This window comes from Triplophysa rosa, linkage group LG15, assembly GCF_024868665.1.
Source record: "Triplophysa rosa linkage group LG15, Trosa_1v2, whole genome shotgun sequence".
In the NCBI taxonomy this organism is placed as follows: domain Eukaryota; kingdom Metazoa; phylum Chordata; class Actinopteri; order Cypriniformes; family Nemacheilidae; genus Triplophysa; species Triplophysa rosa.
Genome location: NC_079904.1, coordinates 1,466,241 through 1,485,093, shown reverse-complemented (window position 1 = coordinate 1,485,093; position 18,853 = coordinate 1,466,241). Strand labels below are relative to the sequence as shown.

At 40.9% G+C, this 18,853-nt stretch overlaps 1 protein-coding gene across 3 annotated transcripts in view; it reads right to left on the bottom strand.

Annotated features, from left to right (window-relative positions):
* Positions 1-16,687, bottom strand: part of col12a1b (collagen, type XII, alpha 1b) — a 61,596-nt gene extending 44,909 nt beyond the window's left edge. For all 3 annotated transcript variants that reach the window (XM_057352641.1, XM_057352642.1, XM_057352643.1), the window contains exons 1-14: positions 16,503-16,687; positions 15,151-15,253; positions 12,433-12,549; positions 11,401-11,544; positions 10,737-10,793; positions 9,092-9,355; positions 8,840-9,004; positions 8,249-8,422; positions 7,858-8,148; positions 7,178-7,780; positions 6,799-7,077; positions 6,422-6,697; positions 6,012-6,284; positions 1,311-1,580 (exon numbers count right to left, since the gene is read on the bottom strand). In XM_057352641.1, the coding sequence (XP_057208624.1) occupies positions 1,311-1,580; positions 6,012-6,284; positions 6,422-6,697; positions 6,799-7,077; positions 7,178-7,780; positions 7,858-8,148; positions 8,249-8,422; positions 8,840-9,004; positions 9,092-9,355; positions 10,737-10,793; positions 11,401-11,544; positions 12,433-12,549; positions 15,151-15,220 (2,983 nt within the window). In that variant the 5' untranslated portion in view covers positions 15,221-15,253; positions 16,503-16,687. The remainder of the gene's footprint in view (positions 1-1,310; positions 1,581-6,011; positions 6,285-6,421; positions 6,698-6,798; positions 7,078-7,177; positions 7,781-7,857; positions 8,149-8,248; positions 8,423-8,839; positions 9,005-9,091; positions 9,356-10,736; positions 10,794-11,400; positions 11,545-12,432; positions 12,550-15,150; positions 15,254-16,502) is intronic.
* Between the last annotated feature and the right edge of the window lie 2,166 nt (positions 16,688-18,853).

Below are 18,853 nucleotides of genomic sequence, written 5' to 3'. Positions count from 1 at the left end.
GATTTGAGTTTTTCCTCAACAATGGGAGTAAATGAGAACCTGAAAACCAAATGTTGAAACACATCAGGCCAAAAGTAAGCAAACCCTTATTCCAATATTTTCTCAAACCTCACATTGGTGAAACTTTCCATTCGTATGTTTTGAGTTGTGTGACTGTGATGGGAGGATGGAACGTGGCCACTGCTTCAGCAAGCGACCCAGACAACATACGGCTTATATTATGGGCTGCCCTGCACACATGTCTCCCTTTAAAACGGCGGTGATGTTCCCTGCACCCGTGCCGCGAGCAGCTCACTTTTTCCACTTAGGGGCAAGTGACTACTGCACAGAGCCTCAAAACTCCCATCATCTGCCAAGATCTGATGCCAGGCTTGAAACCACAACTTGGAGAAGTCACGCTAACACTAAATTTTGTGTCAAGCTAAGATTGAATGGTTTTCTCTCCTGCTATCAAAAGCTTGTTGATTGATGCACTTTAAAGAGCCCAGCCCGAGGCGCAGACGTGCATGTTCTGTCAGGTCTGAATTATCTTGAGAACCATTTTTCTTTCCTGGAGAATCTTGGGCGTGTTTCTCCTAAAGGTAAAAAAGGCCCAAACGATTTTCAATCTTCTCTCGATCCAGCTCTTGTTTCACCGTAACCTAACCCACCCCAAACTGAACGTAACCTAACCTAATACTCATATAACCTTCACTTAACCTCCACCTAACCTTCCTTCAACCAGTCTTTTTTAACAAACCTAAAAATGTTTCCAAAAAGGTTTTTGCGGCCGTCTATGACCCTAAGGAGTTCCTATGACTTTTTTGAGTTGCATGGTTCAAGAACAGTGTAAAAAGCCCAGAGCTTAACTTTTACAACCAAATCTCTAATGAAGGCTTTACAGCAATTCTAGAATCTAAGACAAGAAAAATGGTTCTTGGAGAACAGGATTCGACCATTGAACCGGTGAAAATCTCAAGTATATATGGCATTGAAGGGAATGTTCAATCAAAAATAAAAATTCTATCATCATGTACTCACTCTCATGTCATTTCAAACCTGTATGAGTTTCTTTCTTCTTCAGAACAGAAAAGAAGATATTCTGAAGATTGTTGATAACCAAACAAAGCTGAACCCCATTGACTCCCATTGTATGAACGCAAAACCACTGAGACATTTCTCGAAATATCTTCTTTTGTGTTCCACTGAAGAAAGACTCACACACAGGTTTACAATCACACGAGAGGTAATACAATAAATGGCAGGATTTAGATTTTTGAACTATCCCTTTAACACAAATAACACATCAGTGAATGAATCAAGATGCTCACCATCCGTGGTCTCTTCACCCACAAGCGGCTGTCCATCTCCTCTGTCATATGATGCAAACACAGACACCTGATAGCGGGTTTCAGGCGTGAGGTACTCCAACAGCGTGCTGGTCACATCAGCAGGTATGACCTTCTCCCCAGACTCCTCAGAGAAGAGAGACCTCCAGCGGATACGATACTGTCTCACCCGTCCTGGAGCGGCCGTCCACGACACCATGAAACTGGTATCGGTCACATCGCTGGTTATCAGGTCTCTGGGGGAGCCCAGCTCTGCAGGTAACACAAAAAACACACTTAATATACAACAGACAGGATACTACAGACAGCTTTTCTTAATTTTATTAATTTAAGATTTATGTATATATAAATGTACATAAACCAACACACTTGCAAATATATGTGTATGTACCATATATAAATCGTTTTCATATATATATATGTATATATTTTTGTTAAATCATGAAAATACATGTCTATACAGTATAATGTCTTTCATGATCTTACTAAAATATAATTATATAAAAAAAATGTAAGGACACTGCATCATTTTTTTAAATATATTTATACTTATTTTATTTAAGTTGTCCCTATAATTATAAAGTCTATAAAATAAGGCAAAATAGGGAACCTAATTTTTTTTTATAAAAAAAAGTAAAGTAAAGTAAAATAAAATAAAACTAAACTAAATAAAAAAAAAACAGTTCTGCTTCATTTCAGATTGAAATTATTCTAAGATTTACTCCTAACTTAATTCCCAAAGTTACATTTGTGTTATTCCATAGTTTCAAATGCAAGTGTTGTTATTCTAAAATGTGGAAAAATATTTATAAAGAATGAATCACCCTATAATGGTACAGTAGTATATACTGTGTATACCATATAAGCATAAACGTCTTACATGTCAGAGTTGATTTCATCAATCAATAAGAGTTGACTTCATCTATCTCTACATCATTAGGATTCCCTTGAGATCATATCTCTGATAGTACATCAATCGAACATGATGGATACTGTCACATCATCATATGGCCTAACTCAAAGAATTTTGTGCACACAGAAAAATAGTACGTGACTGTAAGCAGCAATGAAAGATCTCACGGGTCAGAAAGCTTTCTAACATTAACTGTGAGACCTCTGGGAGAAAATAAGTGTGTGTGTGACTTTATGACCAGCTGTTAACTTTTGTTTCACCTGAATGAATTAGTGCTCACTGCCGTTTCAACACACCTGCACACAAACGACACCGGAGACATCTGCCGCTATAAATATATCACACATTTACGTGTGTGTGTGTGTGTGTGCGTGTGTGTGTGTGTGTGAGAGAGAGAGAGAGAGAGAGAGCGAGCGGCCCATGGTGATACTGCCAACACACAGCCCGGACTGAACGTCTGCTTTCAATCTTTCTCTAACGTGTTGAATTCAAATACTTCGGTAAGTAGGTAGTTATTTTAACATGACATTAACCAATGTGTCTTTTGTCTAAACATCTGCAATATCCACATCACATTTCACTTGAAACCGCTTCGGTTTTCCAATATCTCATCTTTACTGGCAAAGACTCAAATGCGTTTCTTTCCTCTCCTCTTTTCTCGACCGTGACATTCTGCAGAAGAGTCAGAGGAGATGCTTGCCAACCTATAAGTGCTTTAACACAAAGCCATCAAGTTCTAGTCACTGACTGTCTGATACCTTCTTCGGGTCATCCTTCATCCTCCTCCCATTTTCTGTGTCTTTCCAGGACTGTTGCAAAATAACGTGACTTCTAACATCTTTCGTCCTCATGTGACTTTCAGTTACAATTTCCCTGCCGTTTTTAAGCAGCCCGGCAGCTGGATATCGTTTGAGTTTGCCTTTCAAATGAAATGATCTTTTGTATCCAGTTAAACACCGAACTGGACTCCACAAGCCAATTCAACACCCGTGCCGTTTAGAAATCCAAACCTGAGGCAAACCATCCAAACACACGCTGTAAATTCTCTCCGGAGCGCTTTTGAAGTTTAACCCTCGTGTCAATGACCGGCAAAGCACAGGTGCTCGAAAACCTTCAGCTCGTCCTCTTTATCTGAATTTTACGAATGTCGGGGGTCACGGGCGGGACAGAAAGAGCAGCTTGAACTCATTCCAGACTTTTACAGATGGCAAACAGGAAGGAACGGTGGACACCCAGGTGCTGTGGATCTGGAGGAGATAAGCATCTTTAGGCCTGTTTGGGTTTAGCTGATTGAGACTTGATTTGAAATTCTAATCCACGTGTAACGCTATAATCATCTGTAACCCATCTGACCGCGTCCAACTTGGGTCAGAACGCAATACAAATTAATTTCTTTGGAACGGATCTCTTCGAAAACACTGGACTGGTAACACTTTCCATATGCATGTGTGTTACAGTAACTCTGAATGTCTTTTGACTTTCTTCTTTACACGTACAGTATACGAGTGAAATCGTTTTGTTTTTGTGGTGAGTGATAAAACAAGACAGCTGATTTCAGTTGCGCGGTCTTCATCCGGTGAGGTCATAGACAGGCATATTCGGAGCATCGATAAAAAAAACGCTTTGCAAACTACTGTGCCAGTTAAAAATTCATTTCAAGAGGGAAAAAGACTGTATTCGTTCAAAATTCATCCCACAGTCTCTTGTTAATAAAAACAAAAAAATGCTGCAAACGGAACGCCGCTTTTCCCCATCCAACCCTGATGGATGAAAGTCCATCTTTTATTTCCATCGAATATTCTCTTACGTAAGTAGTACAGGGCAAATGCCATTTCACATCCCTTCACTCTTAATTCAACTAAACTGAGTAACGTATAACTTACGTAAGACATATGGAAACAATTATAGAACCCATATAACCTTTCCCTTCCCAAAGCCTCAAGGCCAGCGTTTTCTGGAAATCCTCCTGTTTCCAATTCTATGTATGCTTTTTACCAAACTGACACACGGCATGCAGACGGCTCGGTAGGTTTAGTTAAGACACGATAAATTAGCTCAAGGTGTTTGAGCTGAGAATTACAGCAATGCACCGGAGAACGTCCCACTAGTTCCAGATCAACACACACCTGGAATGGAAATCTTATTCTCGTTTGTATCTCTTGAGGATGAGCTGGAGGGATTGCGGTGAATTTGGGAAATCTTTTCAAGCGGGATGTGCTGCATAGTTCCTGAATTATGTTCCCGTCTGCAACAGAGATCTTCATTTAGCTCAGCTTTCAGTCTCGACGGAGTGAAATCACTATTTCAGATCTGTGACATCTATTGTATGACATCATTCCATATTGGCATCCAACAAAGAGGCTGAATTGTGAAAAAGGGGCTTTTGCATGCAGGACAAACATCCACATGATAACTCAAAAAATGTCTTGATTTACTGAGCGTCATTTTGCTCCAAAAAAGCACTTTGAAGATATTGCATTTTATATGACTGGTGCTTTTGTGGAGCTTGACAGCTCATAAATGCTTATACTGGATCAAAAATCATACAGTTTGGAACAACAAAGGCTCAGTAAAAGAAGAGTTTGTTTTTTTGATGAATTAACACTTTTAGCAGTTTTTCACCAAACCAGGTCTGTGCCTCAGACCTTAAATGAGAGTTTCGGTAAGATTTCTGGACATCAGATTTGGTTTCAAGATTTAGTATTTAGACTCAAGAGCAAGCATTTCATCTGGTATTGTTGTTAATGTAATGTTTGCCAAAAAAGATACTGAATTAGAACTGAAAATATTATCTTGAAATGCCTTCACAGACTAAAAGGTCAGATATCTGTGTACACACAAATTACACAAAATATTGTTCAAGTTGAATTATTTTTGGTAGAGCAAAAGTATATGTGCATGGCATCCGGAGAGATTTTAGTGCTAATGTGACATTAATGTGCAAATGTGTGAGGGTATTCATAAAAAAAGACTACACTCTGTTGGGACTGAACCAGCAATCTTCCATTTACCACCACTATGCTTCAACCAATCGTGTAGCCAGAAGAGAGACAGAAAAACTGGGTGTGCCTCATTTATTGTCAGATTAATGTGCAAAAGAAACGACTCTGCGTATCAATAACCTTACAGAATAGTCTGGGTGTAAAACTGATGTGTAAAACAAGGCTCGCCTGAGATGGAAACGCATTTGCCCAATAAATTCCGATAGCGAACATTAAACCCACCAAATTCAAGCGTAAACCCTTTTTTGAGAACTAAGGGCTTTTATTTTTAAATGTGGTGCTTCCATCACTCGTTTCTGATGCGAAACGTCAAAAGCTGAAAACAAGCGTTCCACAGAAAAGCTTGTAACAGGCAATGTGATCAAAACACGCAGTAAACTGTTCATGTTGGGTGAAACGTCTTTATCACATGAGTCGAAACGTTTGAGCAGTTGCACAAATACTGTAAGTTCAGGACCTTCCACTCCAAGTCAATAGTGCTTGCTAGGTACCTGTCATTTTCCATCTGGTATTTCCATCTGGTAATACGGTTTTCCATCTATAGTAACTACGTTTTTTTGGTTATTTTTGTACTGTAATATAACCACAGCTGATTTTTGTAAGGAAAAGCATGGAGCAGTATGTGTCTGGGTGAATCTCACAAAGCTTGTTTAAAACACATTCTGGAAAAACCATAACATTACAGTTTTGATTCAATGTTTCATTCAGTTTAAATGTTTTGGTGACACTCATCAATGTTTGTTATGGGACAGTTGTGTGTGATCATACCCTCCAGGGTAGTTCCGGTTCCATGTAGTGGCTCTCCCAATCCGGAGGAGTATCGTGCCCTCACGGCCAGCTGGTACTCTGTGCCCGGCCGGAGATCCTTCAGTACGGTGGCAGTGGTCTCCCCCCTGACTGTCACCTCCTTCATCTCGCCACCGGCCGTGGGTTGATAGGACACTCGGTACTGTTGGACTCTCCCCGGAGCCGCTGCCCAGGACAGCTGCATGCTGGATGTGGTCTCTTTGGAGACACGCAGGTCTCTTGGTGAGCCGCGCTCTGTCAGACACAAGAAGAGAAAGCAACTGATCACCAACCAGAGAAGGCGACTCTCTAATATGTAGTCTGCCCCAAAGATCAACCGCGTTCACTAGGACATAAAATATATAAACAGAAAAGATAGAGGATCTCATCACCTTCTTTGGTCGTCCCATCGATCTGCATCTGAGGCCCAACGCCTGATGGGTATTCAGCTGCCACAGAGACACGATATGTGGTGACCGGGAACAGTTGCTGCAGGACGATGGTGGTCTCAGGACCGGCTGTTGCCGTTTCTAGCGGCTCACTATCCCCTCTCACCGGGACGTACGTGAGTCTGTAGCGCACTATTGAACCCGGAGCGGCTCGCCAGGAGACGCGGAAACTGTCGGTGGTCTCCTCGGACACTCTAAGGTTGCTCGCGGCTCCCTGTTCTGCAAAACATCCGGGACACAGAAAAACATAAATGTTGAGACTTTAGGTTCCGAGAGGAGAACGTGTTAGACTTTTAAAAGATTAAAGAACTGACACCCACCTTCTAGCGTGGTCTCAAAGTCAATGAGAGGAAAGCTTTCTCCTTTCTCATATTGGGCATACACCTTGACCTCATACTTTGTGACTGGAGTGAGGTGAAGTAACACAGCCGTGGTGATGTCACCGGGCACAGAGACGGAGATGTAGCCGGCATCCGTGTCCGCTTCAGGCCTGTATTCCACCATATAAGACTGCACATCTACAGCATCTGTTATCCACGATGCCCGGAAACTCCTGGAGGTCGCCTCTGAGAAGGTCAGAGACCTGGGTGCGGTCAACTCTGAAGATGGAAGAACATTAGACATTCTTAGTCATACAGAAAAATTAGATGATGGAAGAAAAATTTTGGTTTTTACAGATTAATACAAGCTGGTACTCACGTCTCCTCTTGATGTTCAAAAGCTCCTGCTCAATCCGCAGACAGATGGACTGGGTTAGCTCATTAGAAATTCTCTGGAAAGCGTCAAAGTCCTCCACCGTATACACATGCGTCTCCACTGGAGGATTAGCGATGGCCTCCAGCTCCGAACGGACGGCGTCTTTCACACCCACAGCGAAAATCTCCACGTCCGTGTTCCTGAGCTTAGTCGCCGAGTCTTTGAAAGCATCCGAGGATTTTCCATCGGTGATGAGGATCATAACGCGAGGCACGTTGGCGCGAGCGCCTCTGTTCGAAACAAAGATTTTATCTCTCACGTACGCCATGGCTTTGCCCGTGTTGGTGGAGCCTCCTCGATACGGAAACGTTCTTACGGCTTTGACCACGGCGCTCAGATCGTGATGGGTGTTCAGATAGAACTCGGTGTACGGGTCTCTGCTGTACTGGACCAAGCTGATCTGAACTCTGTCCGGCCCAATGTCAAAACTGTTGACCAGGACTTCCAAGAAAGATCGGACTTTAGCAAAGTTGTCCAAGCCGATACTGTATGAGCCGTCGACCAGGAGGACGACGTCAGCTTGCACATCCATTCCCAGAGAACATTCTGGAAACCAAAACAGAGCTCATTTAACAGTCAGACGAGACTTTTCAAGAGCGGATCGTAATGGATGTTCTCCTCACCCAATGACACTTTAACCGGCTGGGTTTTCTCCATGGCCATCACGGGCTCGCTGGGCGTCAGTCCGTTGAGTGCAAACAGGCTGATCTCGTATTCGGTGTCGGGGGTCAGATCTCTGACGTTCACAGATGTTTGCGTGGGCCCGACGTACAGTACCTGCCGCTTGCTGCCGGCCATCATGGGAACCAACTGCACTTTATATCCGGTCACCTCCCCTATAGACGCATCCCAGGTGATCCGCATGGACTTGGACGCAACCTCTGTGACATGAAGGTTTGATGCTGGTTCAATGACTGCAAAAAAACAGAAAGGGCGAAATGTTGGGGTTGTGCTCAGTCATTGGGTTTAAGGCTAATGTTTAAAACATGAACACTGATATTTGTTTTTGTTTACCTTCCTCGCCGCTGATCAGAGAGTTGATTTGGTCTTCCACGCTGCTGCACACTTGCGTGATGAGCGATTTCTCCACGGCTTTGATCATATCGAAGTTCGGCACCGTGTACACGTGTGTCCTGTGGGGCGTGGAAGACATTTGTTTCAACTCTTCCTCATCTGCCTCTTTGATTCCTGAATAAACACAACAAATGATGACATGGGATTTTAGTTGAATGTAGTATTTCTGTGCAGATGGATTTCTTGAAAGCTCCATTAAAACACAGAACCAATCCAAACCTCAAAGCAACAATTAACTACAAAGATCATTTGATTTTCGACATTCAACCTCTAATGCAATGCTCCATCAAATGAACTACAGAATATTTTGTTGTTGGTTTGTTTTTTTAATTCAAGTTCGAAACTCTGAGTCTAGCCATAAATCATCTCTTAAAATCAGATTGAATGGTAAGCCTCTGACTCCAGTCCTAACCAAAGCATTACATCTAAACCCATCCCTAAAATCTGATGGTTGATTCCAGCAACAAGAATGTTCATCTAAGAACACGTCCTACTTCACCCTCAAATCCTATTCACTGAAAACCTACACACCCAGAGTGAAGAGTTCAATCCCAGCACTCTTCAGCTTCTTGGCGTATCCCTCCACAGGGTCCTGAGATTTTCCATCTGTTATAATGACAGCCACTTTTGGGAATCCCTGGCGGGCACCAGCGGCCTCTGTGAATGTGTTTTTCAGCAGATAGTCCAGGGCATCGCCTGCGTAAAAAGACAAGAAAAAACAAGACTTACATCATATCTGTTTGACATGAGCGTTCAGAGAGGTGTGACGTATAAGTTCGGTACCTGTCATGGTGTTGCCGCCCTTGTATGGCAGATTGTTAATGGCTCTGAGCAGGTCGGCCCGTCTGAAGTATTGATTCAGGTTAAACTCCGTTCTGATGTCCGTGCTGTACTGGACCACACCCACTCTGGTCTTGTCGTCTCCAAGGTGAAACGCTCCCGCCATTGCTGCCATGAAACTGCGGATGAATTTGAAATTGTCCCGGCCGACGCTCCAAGAGCCGTCCACCAGGAACACCAGGTCACCGATGGCACTGGCTGAGCATTCTGGGAAAAAAACGATCGGTCAGTTAGAATCAAAAGAACTCTGTCCTGGAAATATGCTATAAGGATTTCTTACTATTTTTATCCTGTTTTACAATACAAATATCTAAATCTTAAATCAGGATACATTTACTTGAGGTTTTAGGTCTTGATTAAAATTAAGATAAAAATTCATTTATGTTTAAAACAAGAAAAAATATCTGCCAATGGGCTAGGAAAAGAGTTTTTTATTATTCTTTTTTTTCAATGTTTTTTTTAAGTGTTCCATTTTCTTCTTACCCAATTGGCAGATATTTTAACTCATTAAATTGTAATAATTATTTCTGAAAACAGAACTGAAAGTCATAAAAGGTCATTACTGCTTACTTGGTTTAAGAATTTGTAGATATTTGTACTGGAAAACAAGACAAAATACCAAGCAAAATGGTATTTTTTAGGAACAATGTTTTGCCATGCAATTGTCTTGTCTCTATTATATATACGAATGCTTAATGACACAAAAGACTATTTCTCATTTTTGAAGATTCCTCTGAACACAGTTTTGTACGTTTCAGTTTCTATACAAACCTACATGTACACCTTACACACCGACAATTAACTTCATGCAATCTGTGTATTCAATGCAACTAAATATTCTGCACATTACAACATGTACATTCATATATTGACACACAGGTCTGGAAATCAAACAGCGTGTCTCTAGACGTCAATGATGTTATTGGGCGAGTTGTTACTAGTCTTCTCTCTCTCTCTATCTATCTCTCTATATCTTTGTCCTCCACGCAGTTTGGAAAAATTCCTCCCCGTTCAATCGCTGCTTCCCTCAACCACAATCAGTGGAATTTGCTGTCCTTGAACGGACCGCATCGGTTGCGTCTTTGGTGGGCTTTGGGCGGACGGGACAGAACGGCGTTTTGGACGTATCGCAGCTTGCCTGCCTTTATTAGAGTAACTGGATTCAGTTATTTTCCACATGAGCCAGCGGAAGGGAAGAGCTGGAGCGCAGACACCGTAAAGCACGGCAAACAGGACTGGATTTTGTTAGCGAGTCATCGGTAGAAGCCACAATAACCCTCATGGTATTCGGGGGAGGTTGCATTTTCCACTTCTGCTTAATGTAGGAAAGGAAAAGTAAATCTGTTCACCTTCATGTGGAGGAACAGGCCACAGCGCTCTTGTAAAGAGAGACGAGCTGTAATGCTTTCCACCCTCAGCACTGCACCCTTTGAGCTTTTATTTCAAACCAGGCGCAAAGGGTCCACTTACCCGGAACGCTGGGAACGCTGACTCGCTTTATCAGTGATGCTGACTAACAAGCTGAACGTTGGCAGGAATCATACATTCAGAAAGAAACACACAGATAAGAATGATGGGAGTTACTTACGGACTGCATCTGAGACCTGAGGCTTCCTGGAACCTCCTTCAACACCACTTGACTGAACTAAAACAAAACGGAGGAAAATGTTAATGCTCGTCATAGCGTCATAGAAATAAAAAGAGAATGAAATGAGAGTGTAATTGTTGAAACACCTGAAGAGTTTGGAGGTGAACATGAATGTAGATTATAGGTGTAAATTAATCTGGATTTGTTGCGAAATGTTTGAGTTGATCTTGAGATCTTCAACAATATTGACTTTTGATTGCAGACTTGACAAATCTGAGCTCAGTTTGACACATTGCTGACATCTCTTCTCAAACTCTAAAGACATCTGTAACATTTCTGACTCTTTTCTCAAGAGAAATATCTGAGACGCTGATGAGATTTAAGCAAGTTTCCATTTGCTCTCCATTTAATCTCATGAGATGTGAGAAAGGTGAAAGAAAAATTAAAGTGAAGAAACAGACTATTTCTAGAAGACATGGACCAGATTTTCTTGGGCCGTTCTCAGCCCATGCATGTGAAGTGTAGACATACCACACACTTCTGAATTCTAAGATTCTCCAAATATTTCTACTATAATTCATTCATTTCTACACAATTTCTACTCAAACAGTTTGCGTTTCTACAGAAAAGCAGATGCATTTTCTCCAGCTGCCTCAGCACTTACTTGTTATTTGACCGGAGATGGGTATACTCTCTTCTGATCCTAAATATGACGTTATCATAACAACATAATCCACATCGGGAGTCAAATCTCTGATGGAGGTTTTGGTAGAGGACGCAGACAGCGTGAATTCTTTAACTGCCTCTTCTACAAGAAAACGAAACATTTGCATTTGAAATGTTAAATATAGTGATGTACATTCTGCGTGAAGATAACATCAAGCTCACAGATGAATCTAATTCAGACATACAAGAGCTGGATGAAGCAAGTATGAATGACTTCACAAGACAGCGGTCGTGACTCGTGTGTGTAAATCACTGTTGAAGGACGTGTCAGAACGCAGTCTCTCTGGTTGCCCGTGGCACTGAATTTAAAGGTTACTTGTCGTTTACCAGATGCACACTTATCTTAAGAAGCATACGGTAGATTGACTACAGGGACAGATCCCCTGGAGCAAACTGCATAGGGTGTAGTGCTTTACTTAAGGCCTTAAAGCAATAGATCACTGAAAAACCCCTTGTATTTAAAAAAAAATTAATCTAAACTTTTGCATGACACACATTCCTGGTCTTATTTTCCACAGTTTGTCAAGGGCTGGAACGATATATCGTATAATTTGAATGCTCAGTTTCTCAATGAATTACGGTTAAATGTCGCCACATCCGTACACCAGAGGGCGCTCTCGCACAGAAACTCCAAACATGGGACACAGAAGAAGAACGATTTACACACAGTTCCAGGAAATGCCAATAGTCACATTCTATTGCTGTTCTTCAAACCTTTTCAGGTGTTTTCATGATAATAAAGTATATTTATAATGATGATGTTTAACCAGTGTTGCTTTTTCAAATGCACGTGATAAACCATTCAATCTCGTAATGATTTTAGATCGAGCAAAGAGCCGTGCATGAAACACAGAATCGATTTGAGAATCGACTAGTATAATTAGTGTGAACCGCGATATATATCGTCACAGCCCTAAATCATCTATTCATGCTAGCAACACGTTACCAAATATCTTGTTTTTGCACCTACCTTCATCCGCCATGACTTGTATTCGGTAGCCTTCGATTCTCGACAGTGGTTGCGTCCATGTCATTTGCACTGTGTTTTCATTTAAAATCTTAAACCTCAAGTCTGACGGAGGCATTACTGCGGAAAAAGAAGGCTAAAGTTATTTCCGCGACACCGTTCCACAGCTGTATTTATGAGAGGAGCACACAGGTTTATGGACGAAATGAAGTTCATCGTTGGGGGAGAACTCGAGACAACACTGAACAACACACGTGGACGACGGCCATTTTGGGTCAAAATGACATCTGTTTGAGCCGTCTGACCCTAGGGCCTCGACTGCTCAAGCATAGACAAGTATAGGAGTACAGAGACCTCGACGAAACGTGACGTGGGGGCCGTGACTCGCATGCAGTCATTACAGCCCAGCCAACACAGTTAGACATGCCGTGTTGACCTGTTTCCAAGAGCGTCATATATACAAAGACATAAAACAACAAAGACTTAAAGACCGCTTAAGAGTGCACATTGTGTAAATTGACTTCAGCGACACAGTGACGAACAAATAACTACATGAACTGGAATCTCATGCACTTGTACCTGAAAAGTTGTCTGCAACAACTTACGGGACTGAAAGATTTCATGTACAAGACGCACACGTAGAAGACGTTGAAATATTTTAAAGTGATATTCTTGTGTGTTTCGTGTGTGCGTATTCGCCGTGTCTCATTCACGAAACGCAAGCAGACATTGTTACATCAAATTCAATGAGAAAATTTCCCCCAAATTGTTGTCGTGTTCTGCACATTCGTTCTGCTCGTGTTTCGTGAAAAAGCTCCATTGTGTTTGAAATCTGTGTGGGAAATATGGGACGTGTGCAGATATGCTGGAATATCACAATAAAATATCTGTGAAGCCGTGGCTCTGATCAGAATTCGACCAGGCCTTCAGCTTGACCGAAACAGATTCACCAAAATCAAGATTTACCAACCTGGCTGGACCAGATGTCACAAACGGCTCCATTCTGACTCCAAATGGGTCCAACCCAAGAGCTACCTCACATCTCCACATGCACACACAGCTCGCATTCAAGCCAATCATCCATCCTTCAGCGTTCCTTTTTTCTCTTTGTCCAAGCCAGTCCAAAAATCAACTGGAATATCATTTCATGACATTGAGCTGTTTTGTCACGAGCAATGATGACGGTTGGCACTGTTTGCCCATCATCATCTTCAGAGCAACCGGAGCGTACGCTGATGTAAGCCAGCACACTAATGTGTGATATTATTAAAATAACATGTAAAAACACTTTTTAATTCATCCATATGTCAACACTGACAGGTACTCACTTACCAAGAACTGTCCTAAGAAAATAAAAAATGTAAAGCTCATATTTTCTCTTTCTTGTTTCCTTTGAGTAAGAAAAAGGAAACTTGGCCTTAAAATGAAGATTTTTTTGCGCGCGCAATAAAAAACCTGCGAATTGTTCCACTACACTTTCCACTGTAAATCGTCGATGTGTGTTGTAGCGGTGTTTATTGAACGATTTGATATGGTTATTTCACAGTTTTACAGCTTCTACGACTCGGAGCCACCGAGGAGCTCCGTTGCTGAGACACATAACGAATGAAATTCAAGATGAACTGTTTTACTAGAGGAAAAAAGTTGAAAGTGACTCTCTCTGTCTGAAGGGTCTTGAAGCCTGCACGTGTCTGAAGTTGCATAATATGGAAAATATTCGAACGCAAGCTGCGTTCAACACTAAACCTGAGTGAATTTGGCCTAACATGTGCTACTTAATCATTTAAAATGGAAAGACATTAGAGAGGATTGACTTAAAGGGGTAGTCCACCCAAAAACGAATATTCTGCCACGAATTATCCCCCCCTCCCTCCCCCAAGTTGTTCCAAATCTCTATAAATGTCTTTGTTCTGTTGAACACAAAGAAAGATGTTTGGAAAAATGACATTTCTGGGACATCATTGACTCCCATAGTAGGAAAAATGAAATGGTAGTCAATGGTGCCCTAGAACTGTTTACATTACGAAATTCTTTAAAATATCTCATTTTGTGTTCAACAGAACAAAAAAAAGATACAATATTTTTTCTAGTATGGCAGTCAATTACTCGCATTTTTCCAAATATCTTTCTTTGTGTTCAACAGAACAAAGAAATGCATACAGGTTTGGAGTAAATGATGACAGAATCTTCATTTTTGGGTGGAGTATGCCTCTAAATGACTTCTTACGAGTGCTGTCCTGATTAAATTAAAGTTTGTCCACTTGCATTAAAGTTGCAATCTGTAACTTTTCCGCTCTGTCACCATCTCTGTTTAAAACATAAAACTGCATGAACTTGCCCAATAATTGCATTGTTGTTCATTAAACGAAACAGTTACATATTGCAGCTTTAACATCACACAAGTGCTTTTATTTAAGAGTTCTTTCAGGATGGTTACTGTCCTCTTGAAGCGTCCCCCTAGTGTCTGAAATGAGGCATTACACACAGAAACTCTGCACCTTTGTGCACCCATCCTGAAAATATCGTAATAATAAAAAAGATAAAACGATTATAGAAACATCATATTCCATTCATATTAGCTAAATGAATGTAGGTTTACTTTTAAAACACGTTCAAAAGGAATCACATTTTTATGCAGGTAGAAAAATGAATATATTTCACAAAGAAGTAAAAGTTTATAGTAAACTGTGAATGGAGAGAGTTGTGTGTTGTCTGTTTTACCTTGAGCTGTGACTGAAGCCAGCACTGAAAGTGTTATAAGAGCGGCAGCTGCCAAACGCCTGAGCGACATCTTCACTCCAGTATTAACAGAACATCAATCAGTCTGAAGATCAAACACAACAGTCTGCACATAAATCAAAAGCACCAAGCAGAATACAGCACAGTACAGCTAACTCCTATCTTCTATAATGACTCTTTCTTTCCAAATCAACATTTTATTACTGCCGTTTCTGTGGACACCAAAGGAAAAAAAAACATTTCCGAGCTTTTGAGAAAATGAGCTTAAAACAAGGCAAACGTTACTGCGGTGTAACATTATAGACTCTGTAAAGGCATACGCTTCACGTCATTCTCCTGATTCATCTGTTTTACATCGGAAACTGTGAGTTCATAGACGATATATATGCAATTGTTTGGCTATGTGCCTGATCTGAGATCTTGCACATCAGGGATGGAAAAACTCCTGCGCCCCCTGCCGTGTCTCCACTAACAAAGACTTGCTTTCCTGAAATTCATGCTGAGGGAAACTGACTACTGGACACACACTCTCGTATATAACACATATACAACCACAAACAGCACCAACAAAGTATGCATTGCAATTACTAGGGCTATATGTTATTTTTTAGCATTACGTTCACATTTCACAAAGTTTAGCATTTGTCCAGTTTCTCTGTTGCATGTGCTTCGTTGTTATTTGAGAGATGTGTCAAATGTATATTTAAAAAAGCATTTGTCACAGCCTTGAAGTAGTGAAGACAGAAGGCTGAAATTGAATGAAATGAGCCGGAGAGACTAACAGGACATTATTCACACGTAAATCCTGAAGTTGCAAGTTCATAAATATGTCGAATGTCAAGTCAACCACCTGTTGCAAAGCCTGACACAAATTTGACCAATACCAATTGAACATATACTAACTCAGAATATCTTGAACGAGCGACTTAAAATGTGTTTCATAAAATCCTAAGAGAGATAAAACAATACCTAGATAAATAAGAGGGATATAACCCACACAAATCAGGTGGCACAAATGGACAAAGAAAGTTCGTTAAACCTCAGACAAAATGTTTTCATGCTCATGAACTATAGAAAATATTGAATCATCAATCATGCTTGAAATAAAGAGCAATGGGGGGGGGGGGGGTATGTGCGAGGGTGGAAAATGAAATCACCATTCAAACATCTATGGAAAAAAGTGATCAGAGCTTCAGTAAATGGGTCAGTGTGCGTGCAGATCATCCCACAGATCATTCTCACAGATTTAAAATCACAGCACTGACTGCCAGAAAAAAGTTTTAAAGTTCATTCATAAAGACAGAGAAAAACAAAAGATCCACATGAACACTTACCAAACTCCTCAAGTTTCCAACAACTCTTTCAATACATCACAGATGAATGAAATAAAGATGAGACTGATGGACTGATGTAAAGAGTCTTTAATGCTCTCGCTCTCTCTCTCTCTCTCCCTGATGATGAGTGTGATGGAGCAGGAGATGAAGATGACGAGGGTTTGATCACCCACAGCTCACGAAGGCTGTTTCCAAATGCACCGGGTCTCAGACCAGAACGCGCTTCTTAACAGGGGGCGGTACCCGAACCCGGGGCCGTGCCGTCACACGCGCTGGGATGCGCTTCTTCCTCATAGGGCGGGACCCGAACCTGCAGCCGTGACGTCATATTTGTCGGGATGCACTTCTTAACTGGGGGCGGAACCCGAGCCCGTGTGACGTCACCTGGAAAATGTGCGTTTTTGGCATTCCTGCAGAATGCTGCTCATCTGAATGTCGGAGATTTAGTGGGAATGACTTTGGACATGTTTTCCGCACCACGTGCAAAGGAATTTCTGAGTTTACGGGCCTGTTTGTGGACGCATTAATTGTTGCAAGTACTAACTAAATAATTAAATAAATCCATATTTGCGCTTTTTCGCACGTGAACGTACAAACAGGTCCTCACAAACCTCGACGGATTAAGATTACTTTACTTTATAGAGGTTTAGTAGCTGACTTTCTGTCAGTACTAGTCTATAATCCCTGCATTAGACATTCTAATGGTTTCCACTACAAATGCTGAAGCATCAGCCGTTTACCATCAAATCATTACAAAATCTCTTCTTGTAGCGTGTTATTTTAAAACACATTAACAGTAGAGACCCACAGATAGCCTACCATTAATGTTTCCATTAAGACCAGTACATTTCTCATTATAACCACAGAATTTCTGTAATGATTGTTTCTCAAGACGAGCAAGCTAACTTAACTTATTCGAGCTGTGGAACTCAACAAAACGTTTTCTGCTATTACAGATCCCGTCAAACTTTCTGTGAGATACTTATCATATAATAGGCGACAACGCGACGAACAACAAGAAAATTGATGATTTATCGTGTATCGTGGAATATTTTACTATATTTTACTCACTGGCGTTAACTGTAAGGTCACGCGCTGTTATTATACTGCTCATGCGAGCGCGCGGACCCTCGCGTCCCGTGTAAAAAACACCTGGAAAAAATACAAAGACAGGTTTTTCCTTATCGGAGCATGGCATTAAAACAAGCGCAATGTTACCCTGTCAGCATCATTGAAAACTGTCAACATAAACTTTAGCCCATGGCTTCTGTCGTATTGTTTTAATAGAGCAGTACTACCAAATTAGCTATGACTTAAACTATGGTAATATACCATCTTGTAAAAAAGTTACTAGAGTTAGACTAAAATACTAAAATAATGGTAAATTGTTTTAGAGAGGAAACGTTTTCCGTTCTTCCAAGTTGACAGGTGACTATAAGCCCGTCTATTTATTTGACTCAGGAGCCCTCTGGTGGTCGATTCGGGTAACACATTGTGTGGACCGAGGGCTCTGTTTCAAATAAACACTCCTAATAATACTAAATTAAAAAACAAAAATCTTTAGATGTCTAGATAAAAGAACAGCTGTGTAATACATCTATTGTCCATCTGATGAGGAAATGTTTAGTCGTTTACTCAACATGTGGGTGCCAACTGTCCGAGGGTCAAAATGAGATGGAGCACCTGTTTTCCATTTGACTACTATTAAGAGAATTGTTAAATCTGCATATGGATCTATTTAAAAAAACGACTTATGTGATTTTCGTTTATTAATCTTCCAATGCTTCTTATAGATTGCTTAAATAATCAACCAGCCGTACATTTAGTTTTATAAAGCGCCTGCATTTAATTGCGTGGGACACAAATGACATACTGTTCTTTACTATTCTCATACAAACTTAATTGTATAGACCACCAAAGCTGTGACACAACCTGAGCTCAATTTGCTTTTCCTCAATTCTTATACATTTTAATTACCAGAGGGAACGACAATTCTCTGATGTATAACACATTTAGAAATATAACACATTGTTTTGAAGTGCAAGAAGTAAGTCCACATTGCTGTTTGTTTACTAACTATCAAAAGAAGAAGTCTAAGAACCACGCCGCATCAAAAACATTCTGGTAATCGCTACATCTTCAGTCACAGACCTCTTTGATTTTATTCTTCAAATGAACATTAACTTGAGTGACTTTATACACATCTGGAAAACAGTCGCTTAGTTTCAAAAGGGAAAATTGATTTGTACTCATCGCCACAATACTAGCGAGATCTGGGAAACTGTTCAATGCTCCCAGGCAAAACAGCCCACCTCTTATTACATGTACATCTATAAACATTTTTTACATGG